The 13,528-nt window shown below is 56.1% G+C and overlaps 1 protein-coding gene across 2 annotated transcripts in view; it reads right to left on the bottom strand.

Moving 5' to 3' along the window:
• The window catches only part of PAK4 (p21 protein (Cdc42/Rac)-activated kinase 4), a 56,903-nt gene that overhangs the window by 20,065 nt on the left and 23,310 nt on the right, over positions 1 to 13,528 (bottom strand). For both annotated transcript variants that reach the window (XM_008583376.1, XM_008583377.1), the window contains exons 2-3: positions 2,239 to 2,312; positions 797 to 1,053 (exon numbers count right to left, since the gene is read on the bottom strand). In XM_008583376.1, the coding sequence (XP_008581598.1) occupies positions 797 to 1,000 (204 nt within the window). In that variant the 5' untranslated portion in view covers positions 1,001 to 1,053; positions 2,239 to 2,312. The remainder of the gene's footprint in view (positions 1 to 796; positions 1,054 to 2,238; positions 2,313 to 13,528) is intronic.

Below are 13,528 nucleotides of genomic sequence, written 5' to 3'. Positions count from 1 at the left end.
CCACTGTCCTGGGGATAAAGTCCATGCTCTGAAGCTGCCTTCACCAGGCCCAGTGTGGGCTTACACCCACCATCGAGACAGCCTCAGGCCACGCATGGGCACAGGGACCCCAACTTTTAGAATTTCATATGGAGGCAGGACGGGGGTTAAGAGCATGGGCCTTGGAATCAGACCTCGGTTCAAATCCCAACCCCACCATTTTATTCAAAATGGCAAGGGGAAAACACTCCTAAACCAAGAAACCCCCAGTGCTTCACCTGAGCTATCTTCTCCACGAAGGCCCTGGCTTCCTCAGCACTTGCCTCAATCACGCCTCATCAGCCCTTCAGCTCAGCTCAGGCGTCCCCTCCTCCAAGAAGCTCACCTGGAACCTGGCCTGAGTCAGGGGTCTTCTCTGGGCTCCTGCTTCCCAGCCCTGACCACTTGGGGCTGTCACTATCTGGGAATGGGTCTCTCCCCACTGTCCCCGCTATGAGAGCTCTGGAAAGGCTAAAGGACAAGTGTGTGGTATTGGGGACAGGAGTAGAGCACAAGGTGAGCTCTGGGATAGGGTAAGACTTGGAGGCTGGTGTGGGGACTGTCGGAGGGGCCAGAGAGGGCTTCAGATTGGGGTAATCCCGGGGTTCTCAGGGTTGAGGGCTGGTGGGTAAAGGCCAACAATGGCCCAAAGATTAGGATGGGGGGTGTGGGGGAGGTCAGTGAGGAGGAGGTGTTGGTCCCAGGGACAAGTGTGGGGTTGGGACCGCTCTGCAGGGTCGGTGTGGGTCCGGGGAGGTGGTGGTGGGTGCTGTCATACCTTGGGGGCCCCAGGCTGGATGGAGGTGATGCACGCGGGGTCAACAAGGGGCTTGGGCCGGCGAGCCGACTCCTCAATCAGGCTCTGCCACTGACGGGGCAGCCCTGTGAATTTCTGCTCATGCTGGTCAAAGCCTGTGTGCACGCGGTGCTCGAAGTTGGATGGGGCCGAGATCTCCACCCGCTTCTTCCTCTTCCCAAACATGGTGTCAGGATCTCAGCACCTGAGGGCTGAGGCTTGGGCTCCTACCAGGGGGCCTGTGGGAGGGAACCACCGGCAGGGTCACTGGCAAGTGATCCGAACCCCCCCATTTCTCCCCCTCCTCTGCCCCTGCCCCGGGTTCTGTCCATCCTCGTCTCCCTCTTGGACCGACAGGAGGCAGCAGCTCCCTCCTGGGTCTCCCTGCTGCCTCCACAATCGGTTCCTCACGTGCAGCCAGGGCGAGACGAGTCAGGTCAGGTCCCTCCCCTGCTCAGAGCCCTCCTGTGGCTCTGTCTCATGCAGCAGGAAAGCCAGCATCCTCCCTGTAGCCCACCAAGCCCCACAAGATCTGCCCCTATCACCTCTCTGTTCTCATCTGCCCCTCAAAACTTCAGGGCCTTGCACGGGCTATTCCCTCTACCTGGAACACTCTTCCTCTGTGTCCACACACGGCTCCCTCCTCCAGCCCCCATGTCCCACCAACCCTCCACCACGTCACCTTCACAGCATTTTAACTGTGAACTTCTGTTGTTCATTCTCGTGTTTACTCATTCAGCATCCACACTCCCCACCACTAGAAAGTCTGTGTCATGGCCAGGCCTCATCTACTCAGTACCTGTGCCCACCGCCATGCCTGGCACACTCTGTGTGCTCAATGAACAGTCACTGAAGGCCTGGACACAACCACCCCGCTTGCCCAGCCCTGAGTTTGGGCTCAGCCCGCCACACACCTTCAGTTGCTCACTTGACAAATGGTTACTGAGCCCCTGTCACAGGCAGGACGCCCAGGCATCCTCACTGCAACATGCCCCTATCTTTAGGGTCTACGGTCTTCAGTCAGGCACTTAAAACAGTACCAGGCACAAAGGAGATGCTCAAAAAAAGTCGATTTAAAAAAGGGGAGCATGCTAATGATGACGTCCCATAGGGAGCCCAGAGCAATGATGGGAAGGGGGTCCAGATGGCCGCAGCACCAATTTCTCTCCTTATTCACTACCTGTGACCTTGAGCAAATGACGTGACCTCTCTATGCCTAGGGTCAACCCCTCAGGGCTGCTGTGAGGAGTAAAGGAGTGAGGAGAGCAAAGAGCTTAGCCCAGGGTTGGGCACAGTGGGATGCCCATCAGTTGTGCTACCGAGATTACTGGCTTGCTCCACCAGTGCCTGAGAAAGGAGGTCCTGCCCGCTGTTGGATGCTCCACCCCAGCTGTCCCACACTTGGGCCCTGGAGTCATGCAGACCTGGTGTGATGCCGGCTGGGCTAGAAGTGCCCTTGGATGGGTGACGTCTCCTCTTGTGGCTTTGGGTTACTCATCTGTAAAATGGGAAGAAAACATCCATTCACTCATTCAGCCATTCATTCATTCAGTAATAACTCACCAAAAGGCCTCTTTTGTGCCCAGCCCTATGTTGGCTGGTGCCAGGGACACAATGGTGACCTAGATAGCCTCTGACCTCATGGGGTGCCTATGTGGGGCAGACAGACCTGTCCCCAGACAGTGACAGACAAAAAGTGGTCAGGGCTAGGGTCAGGGGGAAAGCCAGACCCAGCCTGTGGGGATGGCAGGGTGGGATAAGGAAGGGAGGCTTCCCAGTGGAGGGGCCATGTAAGCTGAGACCCAGAGGACGAGGAGCAATGTGCTGCTGGGGACTGCTGCCTTGTTCCCAGCTGGCTCCCCAGCGCGTGGCACAGTGCCCAGCACAGAGTCGGCACCAAGCCCTGTGGACACCTAGTGAGAAGAAGCTCACAGCGTGTCTACAACCACGTGGCCCCTCCAGTGCCTAGTCCTGTGTGAGCAGCTCTGGGTGGTTTGGCCACCACTCCTAGCCCAGAGGTAGGATCATCAGTGGGTAGCCATCCAGGGAAACCGGTTTGGCAGTGGGAGCTCAGTGGGAGGTGGGTGGGGACCCAGCAGCCAACCTGTCTCAACTGGTCCCAAGAGGCCAGTGGTGGTCAGAGCTAGGCCTGGCCAGGGCTCCCCCAGCTGGCCCAGTTTCCCTGCTTGCTCTGGGGCCTGGGGTGCCCAAATGTGAGGTGGGGCAGCCCCAGGCAGGATGGGGCCCCATTTGCCTCTGCCCCAGCCCCTTCTCTAACCCCAAGTCAGGAGTCCCTTCAGTGTCTCTCCCCAATGCAAGCACCCTGAACACTGTCCATCTTCCCCTTCAACTTTCCATCCCTGGCCACCTAACACTGGTCTCAAACTACTCCCTGCTCCCTCCCTCTCTGGTCTTCTCTGCCCTTGGTTCTTGGTCTTTCTGGTTCCAGCTCTTAGGGTCGTTCCTACAGCCCTGACAGTTTCTCCTGCTCTGTCACTCTAGATCTGTGCCCCATGTCCTATAGCCTGTCTTTCCAGATGACCCCTCCCATTTGGCCCCACACCCAGCCCTGCTTCCAAACCTTGAACTTGGCCGGCCCATCCAGTCCACTCCTCCCACCACCTGGGGCACCAAAGCAGCTCCCACGGCCCCCTGCAGTAATAGGATCAGCCATGTGACCCCTCACTATGCCCAGGAGAGGGAGGGGCAGATCTACAGGTAGCAAGATGGGTGGGGCTGGGCAGGAGGCCGCCTGGAAGATAGGGCAGCCAGGCCAGCTGGCAGTGCAGGGGCGGGGCTGTCCTGTGGCAGTCTGCCCTCCCACCCTGCCACAGATTGGAACCCCTGCCCATACACCCCCACACCCCTCTCACTGCAACCCATGTGACCCTGCGGTGGAAGGGGATGGAGGGGCACACCTCCGGATATTTGCCTGGGGCCACCCCTTCCCTCTGGGCACCACATAGAGGGCAGGACAAATAGAGGAACTGACCATGTTTATAAAGACCAGGCAGGAGCCCCACCCTGGCCCTCCCAGGCAGCTCCAAGCCCGGCAGCTCCCAGACCAGGCCCTCCCTTCCCAGCACAAGGCTCCCGACCTCCTGGAGGCCACAGAGCCAGAACCAGAGCCAGGCCTGGAAGGGAGGGAGAGGAGCCGGTGCTGGAGTCCCAGGCCAGGGCTCAAAACTGGCTCACCGCTGTGCACTGTGTGACCTCGCTTTGTATCTGTGAGGTGGGGATGACCCAATAGGTGGCCTGGGCAAGCAATTCAGCTACTCTGTGCCTCAGTTTCCTCCTCTGAGGGCGATGACAGCAGCTGCTTTCTGGAGTTTTTGTAAGGAGTCACAGGGAACACAAGGCACTGATGGCCTGGCCCAAAGAGGGCCATTAGGATTGGAGTCAAGGCAAAGTGCACAGAGTAAGTGCTGACAGTAAACACTGGTCCCCATTATGACAGCGGCCTGCACTTAGCACCTACTATGTGCTGTCCCTCTACTAAGCACTTCACCCAGAGTCCTTCATGTAACCTGCGCCTCTGACCCAGGAGGAATGGGTTGTTATGAGCCCCACGTCACAGACAAGGAAAACAAGACCCATAGAGGGCACCCCACTTGCTCAGGTGACACAGCTAGGTGGCAGAGTGGACATCAGACGCCAGACCTGTCCAATGCAGAGCCCATGCCCCGCCAGTTCTCAGAGTGACAGCTGCTGCGACTGTGGAGATCAGTGTGAGCCAGGCCCTGCTCTTTGTGCCCAATCCCATTCCATCCTGACCACTAACCTGTGAGGCAGGTATTCTCATTAACCCAGTTCACAGACGGGGAAAGTGCAGCCCAGAGAGGGGAAGCCGGGGCATCTGGGCAGTTGGCCACTGAAGACTGGGCTCTTACTTGCCTGTCCTGCCCTTGAGGGCTGTCGTGATTTTGTTGGTTTTGTCTATTACCATCATCATCATCATCAGCATCACCATCTCCAAGGCGGCTCCTGGACCCCATCCCTTTCTCACTCCCTCCCTGTCCTCCTTGCCTTTCCTCTCCTGCCCTGGTCTCTCCTGGGAGTGAGGGTCCCCACCCCCATTTGACCTTCAGTGGGAGACAGCACAAAGTGGGGCTCCTGGGTCCTCACAGCTGCTTATCTGCCTTTCCACAGGCCTTTGGTAAGACAGGCCACAGCAGAAAAGATGGTTGAAAACCAGTCCCTGCCATTAAATATGGCTTACTGAGGCTCCGCTCCATTACTCACACTGCTACCAGCACCGTCAGGGGACCCACGACCCTGCGCAGATGCCGACGTTGAGCTAATGGCTCCCTGCAACTTCGGTGGAGTGGCTATTCTGATCCACATTCTGCAGATGTGGAAACTACAAATGTGAAATCTCTCACTAAGGTCAAGCACAGCTGGGCCCAGAAAACAGTCTGACCCACTCTAGAGCTGACATCTTTAAACTCTTTGCTGGCCCCCAAAACTCCTCATGGCCCACAAGTCCCCACAGGATCCGCCTGTCACCTTGAGGCCCCCTTCTTTTTTTTTTAAGATGACCGCTAAAGGGATCTTAACCCTTGACTTGGTGTTGTCAGCACCGCACTCTCCCGAGTGAGCCACGGGCCGGCCCTGAGGCTCCCTTCTCCTCCCACACACCCCCTCACTCACTCTGCCCCAGCCACACGAACCTTCTTGCTGTTCTTCAAATCCTAGACATGTCCCCACCTCAGGGCTTTTGCACAGCCTGTTTGCCCCATCTGGAACTCTCCTCTCTGTACATGGCTCCCTGCCTTCCCCCTCGAATGTCTGTGCTCAGATGTCCCTGCTCCTGTCCTGTCACCCTCTGTGCCCCTTTCCGTTTTATCTTTCCTCATGGAACTTAACCACATACGTGTGTGTGTGTGTGTGTGCGTGTGTGTGTAATTCTTTAGTGTCTACCTCTCCCCCGAGAATGTCAGCTCCATAAGGGCAGGGACTGTCATCCATCTTGCTCCCTGCTGCACCCCAACACCTACAACACTGCACAGTGCATGGTGGGTCCTCAGTGAACATCTGGTGAACGAACTGATTCATCTGTACCTGCTACCTGACACCCCTGCTCAGACTGGGCCCAGCAGAAGCTGGGGAAACTTGCATGGAGAAATGCCTGGAAGCCAGGGGCAGAGAGTGAACCAGTAACCCCAGAGAGACAGAACACAGAAGACTGGTGTGCAGCCCCCAGCCACCAGCCAGGGGCGCGGATGCCTCTGAAGTCCAGTGTTTGATCCTAAAACTGTAGGCACATTTTGCGTCCTACTCTAAAATATTTATTATATATATTTTTTCCTTTTTGTCTTTTTTCATGACCGGTAACAGGATCGCAACCCTCGGTGTCGCGCCCGTACCGCGACCAGCAACGGGATCGCAACCCTCAGTGTCGCGCCCACACCGCGCTCAACCAGTGACCGGACTGGTCTCTATATGGGATCCGAACCCTAGGCGGGAGCGCTGCCATGCTCCCAAGCACCGCACTCTACCGAGTGTGCCACGGGGCCGGCCCAATATTTATTATATTTTTAAAAATCTTTTGAATTGTTTAACGTGGGACAGGCAGTTTCCCACCCGGCCTAGCAAAAGCTTCTAATTTTCCATCACTCCTGCATGCATTTGTTCTGCCCTCTGACCTTTCATGGGAAGAAAATTGCACCACCACCCCCCATGCCCACCCACCCCTGAAGGTAATCAGCCCAGGCGGAAGAGCAAGATCCACTTGGGTGACAAAGCTGTCTGGGAGGGTGTGTATGCATGTGTGTGCAAAAATCCTCATCTCCTGCCCCCCCACTCCGCCCTCTCCAGGCTCTGGATAAAGCTGCTGCCCCTGGCGTAGAGGGAGCTGACCCAGCCAGAACCCAGGGGCCCAGGGGAGGAACAGGGGATGCGGCCAGGGTCACAGCCATCTTTTCATATTCACCAAAATGCAGCTGTAAACCAGGAAGGGGACGATGAAGAAGTGCTCATTGTCTCCAGCCTGCGCTCAAGACCTCTGCCACTGCCCCCCTCTCACTCCCTGCCATGGTCTTTATCGCCAGCTTCAGGAAGGACTCAGTTTACACCCTACCTTCTAGGGCTGTGCTCTGATGATGGAGGGGAGTCTGGCTTGCCTTTCCAGCCTCCAGCAGGCCCCTCACTGCCCTCCTGAATCCCTCCATGCCATTCCCACATCCACACCTCTGCTCAGTTCTTGCCGCTGTCCTGAGGGCCCCCCACCCTCCCTATCCAATGCTCTGAGCCTGGTTCCTCCAAGGAATCCTCAGGCTTTGGGACTCACATGTCCCATAGCCCATGCTTGGCACACACCTACTCTGCCCACAAATGACTGCATCACACCTACCCACCCATCAATCCATCCAACCATCCGTATCTACTGAGGGCTAACTCCCCACCAGACCTGGTGCCAGGGCCTACAGCAGTGGATGCAACAACCGCCAACATCCCTGCCTGTCCTTATGGAACTCACACTCTAGGGGAGGAGACAGTCAGTAAGTGAGACAAACAAAAAAAATATCTAGTAAGTCAGAAGACAGATGCTGAGGAGGAAAATAAGCAGGGATTGGGAGGGTACTAAGGGCAAGGGGAGGTTGGCACTTTCAATAAAGTGGTCAGGGAGGCCTTGCTGAGGAGGGCACACTTGAGCAGGGACCTGAGCGATGGGGGAGAGGGAGCCAGGGGGATACCTGGAGGAAGGGCATTTGTGTCAGTCCACTTTCTGCCACTTACAACACAATACCTGAAACTGGGTAATTTATAAAGAAACAAAATTATTTCTTACAGTTTTGGAGGCTTGAAAGTCCACAGTCCAGGGGACGTATCTAGTGAGGGCCTTCTGGGTGGGAACTTTCTATGGGGTCCTGTGGTGACGCAAGCAATCACATGGCAAGGATGACGAAGAGCTCTCTAACAAGCTCACCTGCTTTCCTTATAAAGCCACCAGGGCCCCTCCTGTGACAACCCACTGAACTACTAACCCATTACTCCATGAATGGATTAATCTATTCATGAGAGCATGGTCCTCATGATCCAATCACCTCTTAAAGGCCCCACCTTTCAGATACCATAGTCGGATTTCCCACCCTCTCAACACTGTCACAGTGGGGAATCAGGCTTCAATGAGTTGTGGGGGGACATCCAATCCACAGCAGCATCCCAGGTGGAGATGCTGCGGCCAAAGTCTTGAGGAGGGAACATGCTGTGGGGCTGGAGCAGGGTAGGTGAGGGGACAGAGAGAGACAGGTTGGGGAGATGACAGGGCAGTTCATGTGGGGCCTTGTAGACCACAGGGAGGGCTTCCTCCTTACCCTTGAGTGAGATGGAGCCACAACAGAGTTCTGAGCAGAGATGCGACCTGACTCGGGCATTCACAGACCCCCTCTGGCTGCATGGGAGAACTGACTGTGGAGCAGGACAGGAGCAGGGGACCAGGGAGGGGAGGCTGTGACAGTCCAGCAGGAAACAAGGTGGACAAGACCACGTGGGGGCTGCAGAGGATGCAGAAGTGGGCAGGTTCTAGAGATGCTATGAAGGTCAAGGTGGCAGGACTTGCCAAGGACTCATAGTACCTTGCAAGAGCTGGAGTATGAGCTCCACAAGGGCAGGGGCTCAGCCTGGTCTTGTTCAATGGTGCATCCCCCAGTGCCTGGCACAGTACCTGGCACATACTGGCATTCAGTCCATTCATTCTAGAGCCCTCAGCATCACCTAACATATTATAGAGTTATTGGCTCGCCTATTGCTGCCTTCCCCGCTAAGTCAGTGGCTTGAGCAGGCAGAGACCGTGTCTCAGTTTGTTGTGGCTGGTTCCCAACACCTGGAGCAGGGTGTGTCCACAGCGGACACCCCCTTTGTGGCTGCTGCTCTGGCCCAGGCTTGTGCCAGGTATGCAGACCAGCCATTCTGAGCCTTCCAAAATGGGTGGGTGGAGAGTCCTCTTCCTTCCTGTTTCCTAAACCAGGAAACTGAGGCCCAGAGAGGGGAAAGTCATTGCCTAGGGCCACCCAGCACCAGGTCACAAAATCGCCTACTCTGTCTCACAGCGAAGGCCTTGTCAGTACCCCTGAGCCTCCTGCTTCCCTGTGGCCCCAGCTCTAGTTGAGCCCTCCACTCCGGGGAAAGGACCCCAGAGGTTGATGGGACAAGAACAGGGGTAGTGACAAGAACCAAGACCAGAAAAACTGCCTTGATCAGGAGGAAATCTGAAGAAATGTTAAACAAATGAATACACAAAATTCTCCAGGGCTTCCCACTTGGCTCAAACACCATGATTTAACAAGGCCCTGCCTGCCTGGGCCCTGCCAACCTCACATAACTCATCTCCTCCCCCACTTCACCCCGACCACGCTGGCCTCCTGGTTATGTCTTGGACACATGAAAGCTTGTTCTAGCCTCAGGGTCTTTGCACTTACTGTTCTCTCTGCCCAGAAACGCATGGCTCATCCTTTCTTGATATTCAGGTCTTGGTGCAAATAAGCCTCCTCAGAGAGGCTGTCCCTAACCCCCTAAAAAAATTTGCATTCTGCTTTATATTTCTCCGTGGCACTTATCATCACTTGGCATCATATACCTATTGACTGTCTGTCCCCTTCTACCTGCCCCCAGTAGAATGTCGGCTCCCTGAGAGCAGGGATCTCCGTCTATCTTGTTCTTACTGGATGCCTAGCATCCAGAGCAGTGCCTGGCACACAGTAGGTGCTCAGTAACTAGCTGTGGAACAAATGAGTGATGCCCTTGCCAAAGAGATGAGTGAGTGCACCCTGAGGAGCAGGAAAAGGTGGTGGGCAGAGGGGGCAGGAGTCCCCATGGCCTCTGTCCCACACTGCCTGGAAGTCTAACCTTGACAGCTGATGAGGAATTGAGTCTTTAGAAACCAAATCTGGCAATTTAGCAAATAACTGGTGTGTGTCCCAAACACAAGAGGTGTTCCACTGTGAGCTATCCCCAGGCCCGCCCCAGTCACATGGCCTAGGCTGGGTATTTGAAGAAGTGTCAGCATACTTTGGCTACAGGCAAGAGGCAAATCATACAGGTGAATGCCTCCGGAAATCCACTAGTACCCACAGTAGGTGAAATCCCATAAAAAGACAGACCCAGGGGCCACCCACCCTGGCCTTGGGAAGCAGGGTCTGGAGTTGGCCATCTGTGGAGCACAGAGCAGACCTGCTCTTCTAGTTCCTGCCAGGTGCAGCACTGTACTCCCCCGCCAGGCCTTTGCACAGACTGTGCCCTTCACTTTCTCATCCCTTCCTCTTCCTTCAAATTGCCATGTCCCTTGCCTTTTCCTCCAGGGCATTCATCACAGGTGTAATTTTACATTTGTCTGTGTGGTCCTTTGATTAATACATGTCTCCCCCAACGGGTGGACAGTCTCAAGAGGATAGGGCCCTGTCACTCTTGGCCACTGCCATGTCCCCAGCACTGCCCAGCACCAGCCTGGCCCAGTACAAGAGCTCAGTAGGCAGTTGATGGTTAAGAGCAGACTGCCCAGACTCAGATACTGGCTCCACCACTCCAAACTAGGTGCCCCTAGACAAGTCACTCAACCTCTCTGGACTTCAATGTTTTCACCTGCAAACTGGGGGTAGTGACAGTCCCTACCTCCTGGGAATGTTGGGATGAGCGAATAAGATGACGCATGTAAAGCACTTAGAACAGTGCCTGGTTCCAACTGGGTCCTCACTACAGACTAGCTGCTGTTATTACTACTGTCATTGTTGCTGCTGCTGAATGAATGAACAAACGGACGAACGAAGGAATGAATAAATGAAAGAGGGGCTGGGCACGGTCCTCTCCTTGCAGAGCAAATGTGCTGGTCTTCCTTTCTCCGTTAGGTCTTCCTTTCTCCAGGGCTAGAATGGGGAGTATGATGGGCTGTTACTGTCTGAGGATGGGTCTGCCTCTCCCATTGGACTGTGAGCCCCAAGAGGGCAGGGCCTGGGGCCATCTGAGCCATGCTGTGTCCCCAGCACTAGGCAGGGCGCAGCTCAAAGAGTACGGCTGAATGAACAGATAGCGCTTCCTTTACCTAGCCAGGCCCAGACTGGTGCTCAAAGCCCCACCCCAAGAGGGCAGGGCCTGGGGCCATCTGAGCCATGCTGTGTCCCCAGCACTAGGCAGGGCACAGCTCAAAGAGTACGGCTGAATGAACAGATAGCGCTTCCTTTACCTAGCCAGGCCCAGACTGGTGCTCAAAGCCCCAAGGCCAGGGGCTCCTCTGGCAACCCCAGGCCCAGCCCCTTTGCCCCCCAATCTGCCCAGGCACAACAAGGCACAGACATAAAGGGCACCATGGGGAGCTCTCACTCCTCAGGGGCACCCAGGGTGGCAATGGACGCCACAACAAACCTGAGAGTGTGGGTGAGCCCACAGGGACTAATGAAATCAGATCAGACTTCATTCATTCTGCCCCTGAGGCCAGGCAGGAAGGAGGGAGTAATCTGGCAAAAAAGAGGCTCTAGGCCCCTCCCAGGTCCTGGAACCTAAGCCCTCACACTGCCTACCTCCCCTACCCCACCCCACCCCCAGCCATGAAACACACTCCCCACTCCACCCCACAGAAGGCCATACACAGACGCCGGGAGACTATACAGCAACTGATGGCTACAACACACACCTGTCCTCTCATCACCAACCTAACACACAGCAAAGAGCAGACAGACATTCCACAGCCAAAACACACATGCACACACAAGCGCAAGCATGTGCACCCTAGACACAGACACACATGAGGACGTTCCACAGTGTACAGGACACACTACACACAGTAAAGCAGAGCTCCAGAGACCATCATGCAGACATGCAGCATGAATGTCCAGCCATACACAAAACCAAGGGCCTCCAGAAACACACACAGCAGTCACACAGAAAACTCCCTGAACGGCCATACACAGCAGCAACCCATCCTTGATCCCACACCATCCCAAGCACCCCAGCGGTGGTGGCCATAACAGGAGCATGGGTACAGAGGCTGGTTGGTGCCTTGCTTGCCATGGGGCATGGGGAAGGGACATCTGCCTGGAGCCTAAGTTCCCGCCTCTGGAATATGGGGTGCCAACAGAGCGTGCCCTGGAGGGAGCTTCTGAGGCATCAGTGGGAGAATGTGGGAGAAGCAGCTCCTAAAGCCGGGCCTAGCTCAAAGTGGGTGCTTGGCAAACAGAAGGGCCAGGACACTCAGGCAGCCCACAGCTGGGACCTCGTCCACAAGCACTGTAAAGAGACCACACCCCAGAGATGCAGGACTCCCAAAAGAGGGACACAGACATGCAGCCAGCTAACATACACACTACAGACCCACCATCCCCTAGGAAGACAGAAACATGCGTGCATATACACAATCCTGTGCACACTCCATGACTAGCCAGACTTACCAAGGAAGACAGATCCCAAGATGTACATACACCTGGGAACACCCCGCCCCCCCTGAGATACAAGCTAGATGATCCCAGACCCACACATAGTTGGTCATGAGACCCCCAACAGACCCAGGCACACACACAGTCAAATCCAAGGTCACCCAGAGTGACTCAGAGGCACAGCCCCACAGAACCCCCCATGCAAACCAGACCCCAGGAACACACTCCCACAGAGAGGTTCAGGGACCTGTGCAGCAGACAGGCACCTGTCACCAAGCACACATGGAAACACAGTGACCCCACCTCTGGCCCCAAGAAAGGTGTGGCCCTTCACATGTGCTCACACTGTGAGCCAGGCGGCGGGACTGTCCCCTCCCCCACTCAGTCCAGCCTTTCCAACTCCTCCCATCCTGCCTGAGGCCTGGGCCAGCTCACCTCCACCATCCTCTTCCCTACTTCCTGGGCCACCTTCAATGCGGCTGTGGCTGGTAGACAGAAAGGCTTCCAGCTGAGGGAGAAAAGAGTGGGGATCAAGTGCTCCCCTGGCCTTGACACGGGTACCCACTGAGGAGAGCCTCCCTAACAGCGGCAGTGACGGTGGTGAGGCGGCCCTGCCCTGGCAGTTGAGCCTGGGCTGTGGCTTCCACCCACAAGGAGGCGGGGCAGAGGCTGGGGCCAAGCCTGGAGCCATGGTGGGTGGGCCTGGGCTACGTGGCCCACAGCTGCCTGGACAGAGGGAGGGGTTAGTTGGGGACTTCAACACGGCCTTTGCTTCAGCACGGTCAATCTCCCACTGACACATGCACACCCCACCTCATCCCCCAGGCTAGGTTCCATCCATGCCAGGTAGGCTCCAGGAGCCAGAGAGGCAATAGCTACTTGTGAGGGCAAGGGCTGGGGCTGCTTGGTTCATCCGACTCTCCTTCGGGCCCTACCTCAGGTAACTTCTCCAGGAAGGCTTCCCTGGCACCGCAGGCTGGGTCAGGTACCTCCTCCAGGCTCTGACCACTGCCCTGTGCCACATCAGGCTGTCACTCTCAGAGACACATCTGTCTCCCATTCATTCACACATCTGTTGAGCTCCTAGCACATACAGGTATGCCTGTTCGAGGCCCTGACAATTCAGCAATGACTAAACTGGATGAAATTCCCTGCCCTGGGGGCTGAATCCTAGAGGGACTCCACTGGGTGCTCAGTCCAGTGAGTGGCAGTGACCAGGTCTACCAGGTGGTCAGACCCAGGACAGGCTAGTACAAGGTGAGCCCAGTAAGAACGGTGAGCAAGTAGCTCAGATGGGCAGATGGACAGAGACATCTGTGTCCTTCCCACTCCCCTACTCAGGCACCCCCGG

The sequence above is a fragment of the Galeopterus variegatus genome, unplaced genomic scaffold (assembly GCF_000696425.1).
Source record: "Galeopterus variegatus unplaced genomic scaffold, G_variegatus-3.0.2 Scaffold2898, whole genome shotgun sequence".
NCBI lineage: Eukaryota > Metazoa > Chordata > Mammalia > Dermoptera > Cynocephalidae > Galeopterus > Galeopterus variegatus.
The sequence above is the reverse complement of the archived record's forward strand: the minus strand, read 5'-3'. Positions and strand labels throughout refer to the sequence as shown.